Source organism: Larimichthys crocea, unplaced genomic scaffold (assembly GCF_000972845.2).
Source record: "Larimichthys crocea isolate SSNF unplaced genomic scaffold, L_crocea_2.0 scaffold148, whole genome shotgun sequence".
Lineage (NCBI taxonomy): Eukaryota > Metazoa > Chordata > Actinopteri > Sciaenidae > Larimichthys > Larimichthys crocea.
The window spans coordinates 77042-95270 of NW_020852030.1; the positions used below are offsets into that span (position 1 = coordinate 77042).

The window sequence follows — 18229 nt, forward strand, 5'->3', positions numbered from 1 at the left end:
AACACACATGTACTCCTCTACAATACATGTACTCCTCTACACACATTGTGCTCCTCTAAATACATGTACTCTTCTACACACATGTACTCCTCTACACACATGTACTCCTCTACACACATGTACTGCTCTACATACATGCACTGCTCTACACACATGTACTCCTCTACACACATGTACTGCTCTACATACATGTACTGCTCTACACACATGTACTCCTCTACACACATGTACTGCTCTAAATACATGTACTGCTCTACATACATGTACTCCTCTAAATACATGTACTCCTCTACACACATGTACTCTCTACACAATGTACTCTCTACACACATGTCTCCTCTAAATACATGTACTCTTTACACACTCTCTACCACAATGTACTCCTCTACACACATGTACTGTCTACTATACATTCATGCTCTACACAAATGTACCCTCTACACACATGTACTGCTCTACATACATTTACTTGCTCTACACCACATTTAACTCCTCTACACACATGTACTGCTCTAAATACATGTACTGCTCTACATACATGTACTCCTCTACATACATGTACTCCTCTACATACATGTACTCCTCTACATATACGTACTCCTCTACATACATGTACTCCTCTACACACATGTACTCCTCTACACACACGTACACCTTCTCCTACACATGTACTCCTATACACACATTACTCCTCTACATACATGTACTCCTCTACATATACGTCCTCTCCTACTCCTCTACATCATGTACTCCTCTACATACATGTACTCCTCTACATACATGTACTCCTCTACATACATGTACTCCTCTACACACATGTACTCCTCTACATATACGTACTCCTCTACATACATGTACTCCTCTACATACATGTACTCCTCTACATACACGTACTCCTCTACATACATGTACTCCTCTACACACATGTACTCCTCTACATACATGTACTCCTCTACATATACGTACTCCTCTACATACATGTACTCCTCTACATACATGTACTCCTCTACATATACGTACTCCTCTACATACATGTACTGTTCAGGTTCAGGACCAAGACTGGATGGATCAGCCATGTTTTTCTTTCTCTGCACATTTAGATTTATCTCAGATTTTAACATGTGTTTGCTGTTACAGGTTAACTCTAATGTATGTTTGCATGCTGCTACTGGATGCTTGAATTTCCTTTGCGATCAATAATCAATCAAGGTCTGTCTGACTGTCTACCATTTTGGGCTCTGGAGGCAGACCCGGTCATCACCTTTAAGAGTAGACTTTTGAATTCACATGTCCAGCTGTTTAATGTTTTAGTACTTATTGCAGAACATGCTGCTCTCTAATAAACAAGTGTGTAATCCATGAATGGACTACTAAATATTCTGCTTCAATGACAGTTTGTATTTAAACAGTCCTCTTCATCATACTATTCACATTTTGACATCATGACACCAAGACAACACCTAACAATCCATCAACAGTACCTGGTCAGTGTGAAGCTTCAAATAGGAAGTACTCAGAGATAGTTACCACTAAGCTTAGAGTGTCACAGAGTGTCATCAGCAGGTTGGAATAAGTCGACTTATATGAGACATCTAGTCAAGCTGTAATAGATGGTCAAGGTCACATACTTCCTGTCATACTCCCTGCCAATGTCCTACTTTCATGATATATCACTGTAACTTTTTACATTTTGCATAAATTTCACCTGAAAGTCAAATATCCCTATACTCCTACTTTTTGTGAGTAGTGCATCTACACATTGTCACGAACATATAAGGAAACACTCAGTCCCATTACAACTGACAGTGATGCAGCAAATACATGTCTGTAAAGAAAGAAGAGTGTCCTAAACTAATCATTGATCTTACACTGAAATCTGGATGTCAGATATTCTATTAGCTCAAATATCAGTTTGTGACAACCCCCAACTGGTGCATTATCTTTGGTGAGACCCTTTGTGAGGAGTTCAGCATCAGGCTGGACATTAAAAATCAAATTAAGTTTACTGTCTCCTCAACATGGATACACGTCCATATACAATGCCTATAGCTTCCCACCTCTACTTGACAACACTACAGTGAAACTTGGATTCATCCTGTGTCTGTGGCATAATCTGTAAACAATGTAATATTATAAACCCAGTCTCTCTGGTTCTGTTATATTTTTTATTTTATTTTTTATTTTTTTCATTTACACAGTTAAAAATAAAATAATTTCATAGTTATAAGGAATAGAAAATTGACATACAGAGAATATTATAACATAAAATAATGACAAACTGATGATAGAAAAAACATATGCATAACACCAACAACAAGTTATAATGACAATAGAAAAAAATTGCAATATAAAAACAAAAATGTGAACATGGTATAAAAGTGTGTTTGTGTATGAATTAGAATTTCAAAACAGCAGTTAAATGGATGTTTAAACATCTTTTGAAACATTTTATAGAGAGGCAGTTCTTTGCCAGATGGAAAAGCTATTCCATAATTTGGTACCCCTAAATTTGATAGTAAATTGACCTCTGCACGTAAGAAACTTTGGAGGATGAAGATCTAAAGATGTCGGGTTGAATAAGAGTGAACCTGTAAATTAAATTTAAAATAGGCCTTAACGTGCTCTGGAAAGTTTTCATGACTTCAATATACCTTATAAATAAAAACACATATTTGAGAGATATTGATATCATGAACAGTAAGTATCTGAAGTTTCTGAAAAAGAGGTACAGATGAGGCATGTGACTCAGATCAGGTTGCATCCTAACAAAACGTTTCTGAAGGACCAAAATTCTGTGTAGTGTAGTATGAAAACTGCTTGCCAAAACTATATTACAATATGAAAGATATGGATAAATTAAACTGTAATAAGTGTAAGAAGACATTTGTCATAACAAAATTACTAATCTTCCTAATTATACCGATAGATTTATGTATTTTTTTCTAACCCAGTCAATTTGTGCTTTCCAACTCAGACTCTCATCAACAAAAATTCCCAGGAATCTTGTTGTTGAGACTTAAGGCATCTCAACAGACTGAATTATAACTTTACAAATATCCTTAGAGTAAATTTTTTTGCCGCAGAAAATAAGTTTGATTTTTTTTTTGTATTCAAAATCAAATTATTAATCTAAACCATGTAGCATATGCAGTTAAATCAACATGAACATTTTTAATCAGAGAATTAAAATTTCAGTGAGAATGAACTACAGTTGTATCATCTGCAAACATTATCGGAGAGAGAATATTTGAGACATTTGATAAATCGATTGATATAAATAAGAAATAATAATGGTCCAAGAATGGACCCCTGTGGGACCCCACAAACTAGTGTAGCTTTGTTAGAATAGCATCCATTAATACAAATATAGTTGTTTAACCATTTGAACATAGAATCATGAAAACCATATTTATGCAGTTTTTTTCAATAAAATACGATGGTTGACTGTATCAAAAGCTTTTGAAAAGTTAATGAATATACTACAGGTAAATTCATTATTTTCTAATGCAGAGGTAACTTTGTCAATCAAATGAAGCAAAGCCATATAAGTGGAGGGATATTTCCAGAAGCCATACTGACATTTGGAAAGAATTGAATTAGAATCTAGGTGAGAAGATCCTTTTGTATATGATCTTTTCCAATATGTTTGAAAAACTGGGTTTGGGTCTATAATTATTAAAACAACATGGATCATCCGCTTTAAACAGAGGAATAACTTTGGCAACTTTCAAATCACACAACACCTGTTGTCATAGACAGAGAAAAAATGGAAGCCAGTGGCTGCAAAATTGACTGCTTGACCTCTTTAACGAGGGCTTTAACGAGGGAAATGTTAACATGGCCAACTGAAGATGTTTTTAGTTAATTAATAACGGCACTTATTTCTTGAACATCAAGAGGCTTAAGAGATAGCAGGATAATTTCCTGTAATGAAATCCAGTGGATTACCACAACAAGCAGGAACTTTACTAGCTAATTCATAACCAATGTTAACAAAAAAATCATTGAATTTTTGAACTCTATCAAATGAATTGTTAAAAGAAGTGTCACCATCTAAGAAGATTGAAGGTAACTCTAGGTGAGTCTTTTTTTCTCTATGCAGCAACTGATTTATAACTTTCCATGTGGTTTTAGTATAATTTGAACACCTCAGAAATATTTCTTTTTTGCAGATCTAATGGAATGAATATATTTATTTCTATAAGATTTATAAACACCATGGGTAAGGGGTGTAGGATTTGAGACATATTTTCTGTACAGTTTATTCTTTTTCCTCAGCAGCTTCAGCAAATCAACTGTAAACCAAGGCTTACTAAAGTCCTGACTGAATTTCCTAGTAGAACTGCCAATTGGAAAACATTCATTGAAACTAAAGCTAATAACTCTAAACAGGATTTGAGGCTCTTGTCTTGTTCAAGTAAAGTTTGCTAATCCAATAGTGCTTTCATGTATGTATATATATATATATATATATAAATAGATATTATATACACACACACTGTTCTGAAAATATTAAAACAAACCAACAGTCAGAACTGTTAAAATTATAACTTTATTTTTACATCATAAAAATTGTGTTTCGCCTCTTCACATTGAAAACACATTTCCATTGCAGATGGACTCGTCTTCATCATCATCATCATCATCAGACAGTGTTTACATTTACACACTGTTAGCAAACTGTACACAGTCTGTGCTTCATTACAAATGATCCTGGATCGACTTTATACAAACTTTAAAGTTTGATTCCCTTGTAGAAAAAACACTTCAGTAACAAACAGAGCTCGACCAATCAGAGCTGAGAACCTGTTTCATCATGTCCCAGAAGATTAGAAAACTGTACACAAATCAAGAGGTCAAAGGTCAAACTGTGACCTCATTTACATACATCATCAGTGGCATAGCAGAAGTTAAGCTCCGCCCCTTATCTTTATTTTAAAAAACAAGCACCTTAAATCTTCACAATCATCATCATCATCATGACATGCATGCAGATCAGAGAACTACAACTATGGGTCATACACAGGCTCAAAAAACACACAAAGCAGAAACACAGAGGAGAGACGTTCAGATTAAACAGCGAGAATCATCAGAAATATTCTAACACAAGGAAGAAAAGTCCAGAAGTCAGCAGGAAGATAGTCAACAAATGCCACGTTTCATCTACCATCAGTCAGCAGGAAGATAGTCAACAAATGCCACGTTTCATCTACCATCAGTCAGCAGGAAGATCGTCAACAAACGCCACGTTTGATTTATTTTAAACTTAATCAGTTCAGCAGCAGAAAAACCAGTTGAGTCAGAGTCTGTCCGTTTATTGCCTCATGGGTTTAGTCTCAGAGTCCATTTACACCGAAATAACATACAGCAGAGTCCAGGAAGTATCTAGTTTGAGGGTTCAGGAAATATCTGTCCCACTCTGTGGTCAACAGCAGAGTTGCACATATAGACTAAGTAAAACTGAAGGGGTCACCCACATCCACTGATTCTTCACACAGCTAAAACAACAAACTGTTGCCATGGAGAGTATTCTGCAAGCTGAATCCAGACCTCCGAACTTAGGACCAGCAAGGGATTAAACTGACTTCAGATCTGACCTTTTTCCAGTTTTTTGACTGGATGGTTAGAGATACAGAAAGGTGGGTATGTGCAGTAAAACTTTCCTTTAACAGCGATGATATATTCAGATCAATCAGACATCTATGACTAGTTTTACATCCAAAGTGAAGTCTGTCAGTCTGAATTTCAGATATTTGGATTCAGCCTGTGACAGTAACACAAGTGCAATGCAAATGTTAAATCAAATAAGCAAAGCAGCTAAAAGTAAAGGCTATGCTAACTGTTTGTTTCTAAAACAGCATCAACATAAACACGATGTCAGAACACCTAAACCTGATGTTCCTGGATCCGTCGTGACATTATATGTGACACCAAACAGAATTCCTGGTTGTGTTTTATCCTCGCTAATTTAGCATAACATTTCATACCAGGTTAAACAAAGAGCTAGCATATTTGTTGTGGCAGTTGATCCACAGATAGCATTGTTTGTTGTGCTAAATGTCTGTAACATAGCCAGTGCTGTGCAGGCTGCCTGTGTTTGTGTTGAAACTTCAGTAACATTTGAGGTGGTTTATAGCTACCACAGCATTGTTTACAAGGTTAAACAACGACCTCGCATCATGCAACGACCTAGCATGACTTAAATCATAATATCCAAACAAACATGTTAAACGTGACAGATCATTCTTGACCTTGGAAACAGCAGTTTACGACTTAATCAACTGAGTGAGTTGAAATTGTTATTTTCAGTGGTTGTTTGGCAATACACCAAATGTTACAATAGTTTATAGAATAGAGAAACTGAATCATGTTTGTTTGGGTCAGTCAGAGAGTCGCCAACATGTTTCTTTTACTGACATGATGTTCACCTCACACTGGGAGAAAGTGGACACGTCTCAAAACGACTAAAAAAAGAAATATTTTAACTGCAAATCAACAATAATTAATCAAATAAAAATAATTCATTTTATGTTGATTTCATTCAGATAATAAAAACATGACAGTGTTAAAACTTGGACCAACTGACACGTCATGACGGTTTTTACATGTGACGTGTTACCTCGACATGTTCACGATGAGTCTCTGGTTTTCCCTCCGACAGTTAAACATTAAAATAAATTTATCTTCGCATGATGCACTGGGACACAATATCAATAAGGCTGCCATCAAAACAGACAGACAGCGCCACCTAGCTGCAAGAGTGAAGGCACAGCTGGGAAAAATAGATATAAATAGGGCTTCAGTATGTACAAACAATAAGTTAGTAACTAACACACACACACACACACACACACACACACACACACACACAGTTTGAACTTGGATTGTTTTTGATCAGCTGTTTGTTTGATCAGCTGGTTTCTTGTTAAACTTTATTTTCAGAGTGATTCAAGTTTCGTTAGTTCGTCGATGATTCAATTGTTTCTGTTTCAGGAGCTGCTCACAGAAAAATCTGCTGAAGACGTTAGCTAGCAGCTTGGCTACATTGCTAGTGTGTGAACTTCCTGTTCTGGTCATTGAGGTCAGATCCTGTTATGTGAACTTCCTGTCCCGTTAACGAGTCCTATAATTAGCTACTGTGACTCGTGCCAGCGTGTTGGCAGGTTTGCATGTTGAGGGTAGAGTCATAAATGATACATACATACACCACATGTTAGATCAGGGCTAATGGGGTCTTAAACTAACTGGACTCTACAGAACTTTCAGACACAATGGGCTCTTCGTGGACAAGTCCAATCTGAACTTGAACTTGCTGTGTTGGTTTTAGAACGCAGTGCTGCAGATGAAGCTTGGCTTTGATTGATCTGTTTGTTGTGATTGGCAGGAGGCGGAGCCTAATGCAAAGAAACAACTTCTGGGCTCGTAGCTGTCAGGCTAACGTCACCCTGAACCATCAAGGAGCTTGCATCCTTTTCTTTCACTGTCAGGTGTGATGACGTACACAGCTAACTACACACCTGAGAGTCCATCTGGACTCCATCTGAGGAGGACTGCGAACAAGTGCAGGACAGGTGTGGACCTGAGGGAGGCGGAGTTCACCTGAAGAGCTGCAGGTAGATTCACTTTGATGCCAAGACGTCATCAGAAACTGGAATCACCCTGAAAACTAAAAAACTCCCTGATGACTGCGTCACTAAGCGAGTCAAGCTGGTTTCAGTAGAAAAGACAAAAATATCGTCCAGCAGATCAATAATCAATAATCAGTAATCAGTAATCAATACATGTGATTCAAATTGTGCTTTCTGGCTTCACACAGTTTGCAGAACAGCAGGGAACTCTGGGAAATTGAGTGCAAGGCACTGACGATGTTCCCTGATCAGATTGGTTAGATTGTCATTTACTGGGTTCTGGTTTGGTTCTAATTTGGTTCTAATTTGGTTCTGGTTTGGTTCTGATTCAGTTCTGATTAGGTTCTGGTTGGATTCTGGTTAGGTTAGGGTTTAGTTTGACTTTAGTGAAGAACCTAAAGAACTGAGATCTCCTGAGTTGGACTATGAAACACACACACCGGAAGACACAGTGTTAACAGGAAGCTTCGTCTTCATCCTCCTCTTCCTCAGGATGACGGGGTCAGGGGTCATCAGAGGTCAGTGACCTTGTTCTCCACCAGGGCGGCGACCTGCTGCAACCGATAGGCCAACTGCATCTTCTGGCCTGAACTGTCCTCCTCCAGAGACATAATGATCTGACAGGTGAGAAAGAGACAGACAGGTGAGAGAGACACATGTAAGAGAGAAACAGGTGAGAGAGACAGGTGAGAGAGAAACAGGTGAGAGAGACACATGTAAGAGAGAAACAGGTGAGAGAGACAGGTGAGAGAGAAACAGGTGAGAGAGACAGGTGAGAGAGAGTGTGTGTTACCTGGTCGTAATATTTGTTGATGTACTTGTAAAGTTCGTGTAGAGCAACGAGGTTGTTCATCTCTGAGGCGAAACTCTGCAGACAGACAGACAGACAGACAGACAGACAGATTCAGGTTCATGTTAATTTAAGTTGTAGTTCCTTAAGTTATAAACATGTTTTGTGTTGCATTCACTGACCCCAGACAGTTCAGTCAGAGTTGAGTTCATCTCCTGATAACAGCCTGAAGCAGCCGCATGGATGTCGCTGTAATACCTACACACACACACACACACACACACACACACGCACACACACACACACACACACACTTAGTCCCTGTGAAACCTGTCTGTCTGATGAACTCTGACAGGAAGTTGACTCACCTCTCCACCAGCTGTTTGTATCGGGGTATCTCTCGGGCGTACAGCAGTTTGTTTACAGGAGAGTCCTGATTGGACAGAAAGTTACATGCGGTCACATGACTAAATCACACAGAGTGAACAGGTGTACAGACAGACAGAGAGACAGACAGGCAGAGAGAGAGACAGGTCGTACCCGTCCCACTTTGTGCTCGGAGGTGGTGCAGGAGTCGATGAAGGTCTGAGCGATGACGGACAGGACGGCGTCGATGCTGTCGGACACCTGAACGTCCAAAACAAACTGAGGATTCTTCAGGATGTTTACCCAGAACCTGAGAGGGAGACTGGAACCACACAGACAGGTCAGAGAGACAGGCTAGAGAGACAGACAGGGTACACACACACACAGCCAGGTGTCCAGGTATGTGTCTTACCTGTTGGTCTTCCAGATGTGGACAGTCTCGGGGTCGTCAATGCCGTGTTTCTCCGCCATGTCGTCAAGGAAGTCGAAGAAGAACCGGACGGCGATCGGAGGAGGACGCTTCGTGCTGAGGATCGCCACAAAGACATCGTCCACAAACTTCTGCAGCGTCCCCTACAGAGAGACAGACAGGCAGAGAGAGAGACAGGTCAGAGAATGAGACAGATTGGGGAGAGAGAGGCAGGTAGAGAGAGGTGTGTTACCTTCATGGACAGCAGTCTGGTCAGGTAAATCTCAGGTATGGCCTTGGCTCGTTCTCGCTCCCTCATGCTGCTCTTTCGGTGTTTTGGGATTTCGGGATCTTCGCTGCTCTTCACCAGGTGCCACAGACGCAGACCCTCCTCCTCCTCGCCCTCCAGCATCGGCGTTTCTATGGAAACCACATGCAGGCACCATGACAACCAAAACTAAAGAGGTGTTGGGTTCTAGATGGTACTTTTTTATGTTGGTGTGCATTCGGCCTGATGTTCTAGAAGGTTCTGTTTGTTTGTAAATGGTTCTGGTTGTTCAGACTCTGGGTTCTAGATGCTCTTCAGGGTCCTTCACCTGCTGCAGGTTCTATGTTCTGTAGAACATCGTATTAGTTCTGGGTTCTAGATTTATCATCAGTGTATTTGTAAATGGAGAACGTGTTCTGCTGACATCCATCTCTGATGTCATCACATCATCACGTGTTGTAGATAGTTTGGATGTGTCGTGTTCTTACTCTCTCCAGTCTGGAACACCTGATTCACTCCGAGACCTGAAGTCTGAGAACGAGGAATCAGGGCGACTGTAGCTCCATCTGGAACCTGAGGAGGAGGAAGAGGACGAAGAAGAGGAGGAACAGAACGGAGAAGAGGAGGAAGAGGAGGATTATTCGATCATTTCTGTAGAGGTGGAGAAACTGAAGCTGCGATGTGATTGGTCAGTTGTCGTTACCTTGTAGTGTTGCAGAGTGTTGAGTCGTTTCCAGCGACCTTGAACGACTGCAGTGACATCATCATCTGATAGGGTCAGGTGACCTGCCTGACCAGAACGCCACTCTGTCAATCAAACACAGGTCAGAATGAACTGTCAATCAAACACAGGTCAGAATGAACTGTCAATCAAACCAGACAAGTGAGACAGGTGAGATAGGTGAGACAAGTGAGACAGGTAAGTGTGTACCCAGGTCCAGACTGTCTGCTGCTGGTCTCTGAGAAAACGGAGCTCCTCTGTAGACCTGATCCAGGATCTTATCCTTCACCTGCAAAGATAGACAGGTGAGAGACAGACAGGAAGATAACAGATAGACAGACAGGTGAGGAGCAGACAAACAGGTACCCACCTGTGTGATCGTGTCAGTGTCGAGAACTTTAACGGGGCAAGGTTGAACTTCAACACCGTTCTTCACCAAGACCGTCAGAGTCTGAGAGAGAGACAGGTACAGAGGGAGAGAGAGAGACAGGTATAGACAGGTGCTGATGGTACAGCAGGACACCTTGTTGTTCTGTGTGTCAGGTGTGTCATTGTTGTTCATGTGTGTTGCCGTGGTTACCACAGCACAGTAGTCCACGTCCTCTCGCAGCAGGTGGCTGTCGTTCAGCGTACGTTTGGCTTTACCAGTTACAGCGTCCACCGGACCTTTGTCCACCTGGTACTTTATGGCTCTGTACAGCATGTAGAGCGGCTCCCCTGCCACCTCCTGACACACAGACAGACAGATAAGAGTGAGACAGGTGAGGGCACTGGAGACAACATGTAGAGGGGCTCTCCCAGACAGGCACACAGACAGGCAGACAGACCTTGAGGAAGGAGTAGAGGCAGATGGACATCCAGTTCGTCAACATCTTCTCGACAACCGTCTCTGTCCTGCAACACAGACAGGAAACATGAAGGACAGACAGACAGACAGACAGGCTTGGATGATCATATCACCAATAAACCATCAATGTTCGAAACCTGGATTAAAACCATCATCAGATTCAAGATCAGATTCACAGTGAGGCCTCACAGTGTTTGTATTTGACTCATTTCCCAGATCATCATGTGTTTGTTTTACGTACCGGCGTAGCATAAGTTTGGGATTCTTGGCGACGTACTGCTGAACCAGGTCCTGCAGCAGAGTCTTCATGACTTCAGTGAAGTACTCCAGTTTATCGTGCAAGGCCATGGTGAGTAGACTGGCAACATAACCCCGGTCTCTCTGAGAGAAACCCTGCTGGGCCTCCAGAGTGTGGATGAACTGAGAGACAGAGACAGAACAAACCATCACTGCAGGTCCAGGTCTGATCCCAGACCAGGTTACATCAGCGTGCCCCCCTGACCCACCCTGGTGAGAAACAGCCGGTTGTTGAGCAGGTTGTTGAGCTGCTGGAGGCCCTGTTCCACAGTCTGCCTCCTGGACTCCGGCAGGTCCAGTTGGCGGCTCAGCGGTGCTACCTGCTGGCCAGGAAAGAATACTCTCTCTGCATATGTCCTGTAGTCCAGCAGGGGGAGTCCTGGTCCACCAACATCACTGCTCAGGTCCATCATCTCTGTCATCAGGTCTACACACAAACAAGAAGAAGATAGTGTTACGGCCTCTGGGCTCATGATCCTGGATGAAGAGTCCACTGAGCCCTCAGGGACCAGGCCAGCGTCCTGCAGGTATGAATGGGTAAAACTTCCTCTTGCAGGTTTATGGACTGAGGGTCTCATGTGCTGTACAGAGTTTGAGGCCAAGCTATGTGTGGTTCTGTACCTGTGAACTCTTTGCGACACTGGTCTCCCACGTTGATCTCCAGAGTTTCCAACTGCAGCAAAACCTTCTTGTAGTCTCTGAGAGCCTGTTTACTCTTCCTCCTGCACAAACAAACCAACATGTCGTCAACAAAGAAGTCACAAACATATTAGTTCAATCAAATGGTACGAGAGACAGGGCCACCACGGACAGGTCTCCACAAACAACCATTTACACGTACAGGCAATTTAACCTGCATGTGTTTGGACTGTGGGAGGAAACAGAAAACCCCCAGAGAACCCAGACCATAGTTCAAACCACTGCACTGCCATCATACCCTGACAATCTGTTAAGAACCTTTAATCCACAACCACAACCAAACTACATCCACAGACAGGCAGACAGATAGACAGATAGACAGACAGACAGGTACCAGTACCTGTACATGAGGATGACGACCAGCACAGACAGGATGATGACAGCTGCTCCTGCCCCCAAACCAATCTGAGCAGCCAATGGGACGGGAGACAGCAGAGAGTCACTGTCGTACTGAACCAGTCCAAGGTCCACCTGCAGATTTCCCATGAATACCTGAGAGAGAGAGACAGACAGACAGATAAAGATCACACGGCTCAGCCAACATTCAGACCACCATCAAACTGTGATGGACATTGGGTACAGTTGAATAGTCAAAAAAATTAGACCTCGATGGAAAATGTCACGAGGTCAAGGAAAGATGTGAAGAGAATTCATAAGGAGTTAGGAGAAGACAACTGCAGTGTTCAGAGAATCCGACTACATTTACACTTAAGACTACGTCATGAAGCGACGGTGAATGCTGACACAGAGTGTCAGTAATAATGAATATTGTCCAGCTGTCACAGAAGCAGATGAAGTGTTTGTTAGCTGCTATGCTCGCTCACGGAACTTCATGAGGATCTGCAGGACGCTGGATGGCACAGTTCCAAACTGTTTGGACACACAGGCAACAACACAACACACACAATGATCAGAGTGTGTCAAGCTCTCTCTGCTGCAGTCTGCATCACACTGTAAAATATATATTTTTTTTAATGTCTTGTTGTCAGTGACGGGAACAGTGCGTCGTTTTTTTAGTCGCTGCCGCAAGGGGCGGCATTACCTCCTTTCCTTTCCTAAAGGATGCTCCGTGTATCCTATGCTAAAAGAGATAACAAGGGAAGCATTGAAGCTGCTTTCCTTAACAGTTTGAGAATTTGAACAGCTCTTATCATGGTGGCTACGTTAATACTTCCAGGTCATTTCACTCAGTTAGGAAGGTTCCTAAGCAAAACTGACTTTTCGACCAGAACCTGTGTTCTGACAGCTTTCTTTCGTTGATGCTAGTTGGTGCAGATACAGGATATGCGCACCTTGAGGCTGGGCAGCTCACTGCTGTCGTCCACACTCATTGGTTGGATCTCTGGAGGTTCACAATAAAGGTGAGTGTTGTCCAGAGTTTTCACCTCACACTCCTGATCTCCGAGCCAAGCTGTCACTTCCTGTCTGGATATGGCGGTGGTCAGGTCCTGACCCTGAAGGACGCAATGGAAACACATATGAGTCATCATGTGGGTCGGCGAGCAGCGTCATACCGTTCACTTCCTGTTTACCTCCACCGCAATCACTCCTCCCGGTTTGAAGCGATATGGAGCATCCGGAGCGTCCCGGTTCAGAGGGAAGAACTGCGGGTTAGGATAATAACTGAAGCTCTGACCCTGAGAGACAGACAGGCAGACAGACAGGTCAGAGAGAGAGATAGACAGGCAGGCAAGCAGAGAGACAGACAGGACAGGACTGAGAGAGAGAGAGAGAGAGAGAGACGGACAGGCAGACAGACAGACAGACAAGTACCTTGATGCTTTCAAAGTGGACTCTGACGTTGTCGAGCTGAAACCAGACGCCCTTTACTCTGACCTCTGGAGCCACTTTGGGGGTGAGACAGGTCATTTGAGAGGACGACAGGACAGAGCAGCGCTCTGACACCTGACAGACAGACCGAGAGACAGACAGACAGGAGAGAGACAGATTTCAGCCGGTGTCACCGGTGTCATGAAAACAGGTGTCACATGACTAACTCAAGCTCTGCTCTGACTGGCCGGCTTAGCTCACCGTTGTCATGGTGCTGTTAAAGACCAGCTGCTGTTTGGCGGTGAGCAGAGCCAATCGTCTTCTCCGTTTCACCCTCTGGACCTCCAGAGGTTCCACCCACACCGCTATGATTGGCTGCTGGACGACGTCCAGGTTCTCGCCGGTCACCATGATGATGCGCCCACCTCTAAGGACAGGAAGCAGTCACCATATTAGGGCGTTTCAGGTACACTATAATTGATTATTGGTGATCGCTCTTACGCGTAGAAGCTTTCTGCAGGAGCGGCCTCAGTGATGACAGGGTCGTCATGGTAACGGAAGGTCATGTTAGGAACCGTCTTCTCTGCTTTCCCAAACAAAACCCGGACCAGAACCTCGCCGGTCCGATTACTGGAACCAGTTTGACACACCAGCTGGGTATCATTGACCTCCTCCACTCCACTGGAGAGAGGAAAAGAGAGGAGAGGAGAGATTAGATCAGATGATACTTTATTCATCCCACAACGGGGAAATTCTTTTGTTACAGCAGCAAGGTGTATATACACTATAGAAGTACAGAAAAAAAGAATAAAAATAGTAAAGGCAAAAAACAACAACAGACCAAAGAATCCTTCAGCCTATACAGTAAATAAGAAACTAATAAACAACAATAGGCAAACAAACAAACAACTGACAAGTGTACAGATGTGCAAGAATGAGTACTAAAGGTGGAATAATATGATAATAAGATAAATAATATTGCATAGGGAAGTGGCATGATATAAATAACATTGCAACGGTAAAGTCATGATGTATTAATTTACAAACAATGTAAAGTGGCAAGATGTCAGCTTGGCTAACATCCTTCTCTCCCCTCTTCCTCTATGGAGTCCAGAGGACAGTCCAGGACAGAGCTCGCTCTTCTGATCAGTTTACTGAGCCTGGCCAGGTGAAGAGGGGGCAGGGGGGGTGAGGGAGGGAGAGGAGGCAGAATTAAATCTGTTGAAGAACAGATTGAGTTCATCTGCCCAGCCCTTCTCCCCGCTGTCTTGGTCTCTCCCCACTCCTTTACCTTGACCTGAGATGGTGTGCAGCCCTCTCCAGATGTCCCTGGCGTTGTTCTTCTCCAGCCGTTTCTCCAGTTTCCTCCTGTAGATGTCCTTCCCCTTGCTGATCTGCAGCCGGACTTCCTTCTGGACTCTACGCAGCTCCTCTTTGTCACCCGATTTAACCCTCTTCTTCTCAGTGAGCAGGGCATTAATCTCGGAGGTCACCCAGGGTTTGTTGTTGATAAAACACTGCACCAACTTGGAGGGCAGTGTTCTCCACACAGAAATGGATATAGTCCGTAATGCAGTGGGCATGCAGTCTGTTGTTTCAAAGCAGTCTGAGCCTAGCACCGCTCCTTCACAGGCCTCTTCACAGGTGGTTGTTTGGAGGTGGTTAGTGTAGTCTGTAGCCAGATGAACATGGTTGTGATCTGAGCACCCAAGCTGGGGGAGGGGGGATGACTACACTTCACTCTGCATCCTCTTCTCCTTCTCCGTAGCTCCTCAAGGATCTCCAGCAGCTCCACGCAGCCAAAGGGTGTGTGGAGCTGGGCTAACAGCTGATCCCGGGTGTAAACAATGGAGCCATGGTTGAATGGGGAGTCGTGGTTGAATAAGTTTCCCGCACACCAAAAAGTTTAAAAAACAGGAAGACGCAAACTACAACTGTAACAGTATGTACATCCATAGCTGCACACTTGCTTAAAGTGTCGATGTGGCAAAAAGAAAGAGCAACAGAAGTAAAAACATAAAAACATGAAAAGAGGTAAGAAAAGTTTAGAGCTGCTGTAACAAGCGGCCAACCACATGGCACCTCCTTTCTCCTTTTCTTCCAAGAGAGGTAAGGAGAGAGGAGAGGAGAGAGGAGAGGAAAGGAGAGAGGAAAGGAAAGGAGAGAGGAAAGGAGAGAGGAGAGGAGAGAGGAGAGGAAAGGAGAGAGGAGAGGAAAGGAGAGAAGAGAGGAAAACAGAGGATGTAAACGTGTCATGACTTTAAAGAACCAATCAGATTATTTTTGTTTCCAGCAGGCGGAGCTAGAGAGCCACGAACCAATCCAATCTGTTTGTTCAATGAAGTACTACAACAATATTAGTATTGTAGTAATATAGTACTGTAGTATTATAGCATAGTAGTAGTATTACAGTAGTAGTATTACAGTATACTAGTAGTAGTAGTACTCACATGTAGCAGGGCTGACTGCCCACAAAGGCTCTCAGGTCGGACTTTTGTCCGGTCAGCAGCTGTCGACCTAGGATGGTCAGCTGAGTTCCTCCAGAGAGCGGACCTTTATCAGGAACCAGGTCCAGGAGCTGTGGATCCTGAAACCAGAACACAGACTGGGTCAGATCCGGTTCAGATCTGGTCCAGTTGTACTATTACCCCTAAAATACACTGCAAGCGTAATGGCTCCGTTTCAATGTTGGTCAATGTGTCAGCTCACACAGTCTCCGTCCCCGCTGCGTCACGGCTCCTCCACAACACATACACCGGAGCACCACGCATAAATTCAGCACAGAGCAGATTGTGTTGGGAAGGAAATCGGCTACATAATACAAAATAAAACTCTGGTTTATTTTCAAAATAAAATACTCTGTGTTAACCGCGGATCGAGTTTCATTACAAGAACATGTCATAATGGGCGGGGCGACCTGAAGTCAACAGGTGAGAGGTTTTCAGGTGTCTTTTCATCCCGTCGACACCATGGATGAGGGGAAGTTGATTCTGGAGGTCCAAAATCAACCTATCATTTATGACAGCTCACATCCTTTTTAAGGACTTGTATCGCACGATTATGCGTGAATTTGCGAGATCTCGTGCGTTCTCACGAGTCACGATGCTCGGTGGCCGGGGGAGACAAACGGATCATGTGTGAGTTGGCAGACGGCGGAGTACGCTGTCATTCCGGAGCGGAGCTGTTCTGCAGCCGTTACGCATGCAGTGTATTTTAGGGGTAATTAGGCAACATGAAGCCGGTCTGTGTAGCTCGACCCGCCTGGTGCACTGACAGTTGGTTCTTGGTGTGTCGGCTTAGTAAACTAACTCTGTGGGTTCAGGTGGGCTCAGGTGGGCTCAGGTGGACTTAAGGCTAAAATACACTGCATGCAGAACGGCGACGGAGCCGATACATTTCAATGTTAGTCAATGTGTCAGCTCACACAGTGGCGGACAGCGGAGTACGCAGCCGTTCCACATGCAGTGTGTTTTAGGAGTAAGGTGGGCTCAGGTGGGCTCAGGTGGAGCTATGGATTCTGGACTCACCTGGTAGGTGAAGGTCTGTGCTGACCTTCCAGGTGGGGTCATTCCCACGTTAACCAGGACGTGGCCCGCTGTCGGCCTGCCGCTGGGCTGCAGCTCACACACCACCCGGGTAGAGATCAGGTAACCTTCAGGTACAGGTGGACACTGAACACCTGCCACTGTGACTCCACCCACCACGTCAGCATAACTCATTCCCAGGTTAGACCCTGTGATCGTCACCAAGACTCCGCCCTCCAATGGACCGGAGACAGGACGCACCTGGAGACAGGTCAGACAGACAGGTCAGACAGGTAGACAGACAGGTAGACAGACAGGTTAAATGTCTCTAGCTCATTATTGGACTCACGTGTGTGATCTCAGGAGGCGGACAGGTGTCTGCAGGTATGCTTGTGCAGGATTGGTTGTAAACGCAGTTGTGGGCGGGGCTTCCTGGACACCACACACAGCCATACTCCTCTGGCACTGCACGGCACTGCGAGCAATCTGATTGGCCAGCTGAGCAGTCATACAGATGGACTGAGGGAGAGGGAGGGAAACATCAGCCAATGAAATCTGTTCGTCTGACACACAGACAGACACACACACACACACACACACACACAGGTGAGATTCTTACGTCGAAGGTCAGGTGAGGCGTCGATGCGTCTCTCTCCTCTGCGCAGATAGACAGGAGCCAAATACTGAAGCTGACTGACTGCATACTGAAACTACAGACAGACAGACAGACAGGTGAGAAAAAGACAGACAGACAGACAGGTGAGAAAAAGACAGACAGACAGACAGATGAGAAAAAGAAAGACAGACAGACAGATGAGAAAAAGAAAGACAGACAGACAGACAGGTGAGAGAAAGAAAGACAGACAGACAGATGAGAGAAAGAAAGACAGACAGACAGACAGGTGAGAGA

General features: G+C 43.8%; 1 protein-coding gene across 7 annotated transcripts in view; it reads right to left on the reverse strand.

The window, feature by feature from the left end:
* Window positions 1-4539: 4539 nt before the first annotated feature.
* Window positions 4540-18229, reverse strand: part of plxnb3 (plexin B3) — a 41698-nt gene continuing 28008 nt past the window's right edge. For all 7 annotated transcript variants that reach the window (XM_027275583.1, XM_027275587.1, XM_027275581.1 and 4 more), the window contains 26 exons: window positions 17939-18029; window positions 17669-17838; window positions 17323-17580; window positions 16246-16382; window positions 14297-14476; window positions 14057-14222; window positions 13799-13930; window positions 13558-13662; window positions 13318-13479; window positions 12366-12517; window positions 11948-12048; window positions 11536-11753; window positions 11271-11449; window positions 11010-11076; window positions 10763-10909; window positions 10553-10633; window positions 10393-10471; window positions 10165-10268; window positions 9950-10034; window positions 9447-9613; window positions 9197-9357; window positions 8959-9106; window positions 8787-8851; window positions 8601-8676; window positions 8422-8496; window positions 4540-8245 (listed from right to left, as the gene is read on the reverse strand). In XM_027275583.1, the coding sequence (XP_027131384.1) occupies window positions 8141-8245; window positions 8422-8496; window positions 8601-8676; window positions 8787-8851; window positions 8959-9106; window positions 9197-9357; window positions 9447-9613; window positions 9950-10034; window positions 10165-10268; window positions 10393-10471; window positions 10553-10633; window positions 10763-10909; window positions 11010-11076; window positions 11271-11449; window positions 11536-11753; window positions 11948-12048; window positions 12366-12517; window positions 13318-13479; window positions 13558-13662; window positions 13799-13930; window positions 14057-14222; window positions 14297-14476; window positions 16246-16382; window positions 17323-17580; window positions 17669-17838; window positions 17939-18029 (3411 nt within the window). In that variant the 3' untranslated portion in view covers window positions 4540-8140. The remainder of the gene's footprint in view (window positions 8246-8421; window positions 8497-8600; window positions 8677-8786; window positions 8852-8958; window positions 9107-9196; window positions 9358-9446; window positions 9614-9949; window positions 10035-10164; window positions 10269-10392; window positions 10472-10552; window positions 10634-10762; window positions 10910-11009; window positions 11077-11270; window positions 11450-11535; window positions 11754-11947; window positions 12049-12365; window positions 12518-13317; window positions 13480-13557; window positions 13663-13798; window positions 13931-14056; window positions 14223-14296; window positions 14477-16245; window positions 16383-17322; window positions 17581-17668; window positions 17839-17938; window positions 18030-18229) is intronic.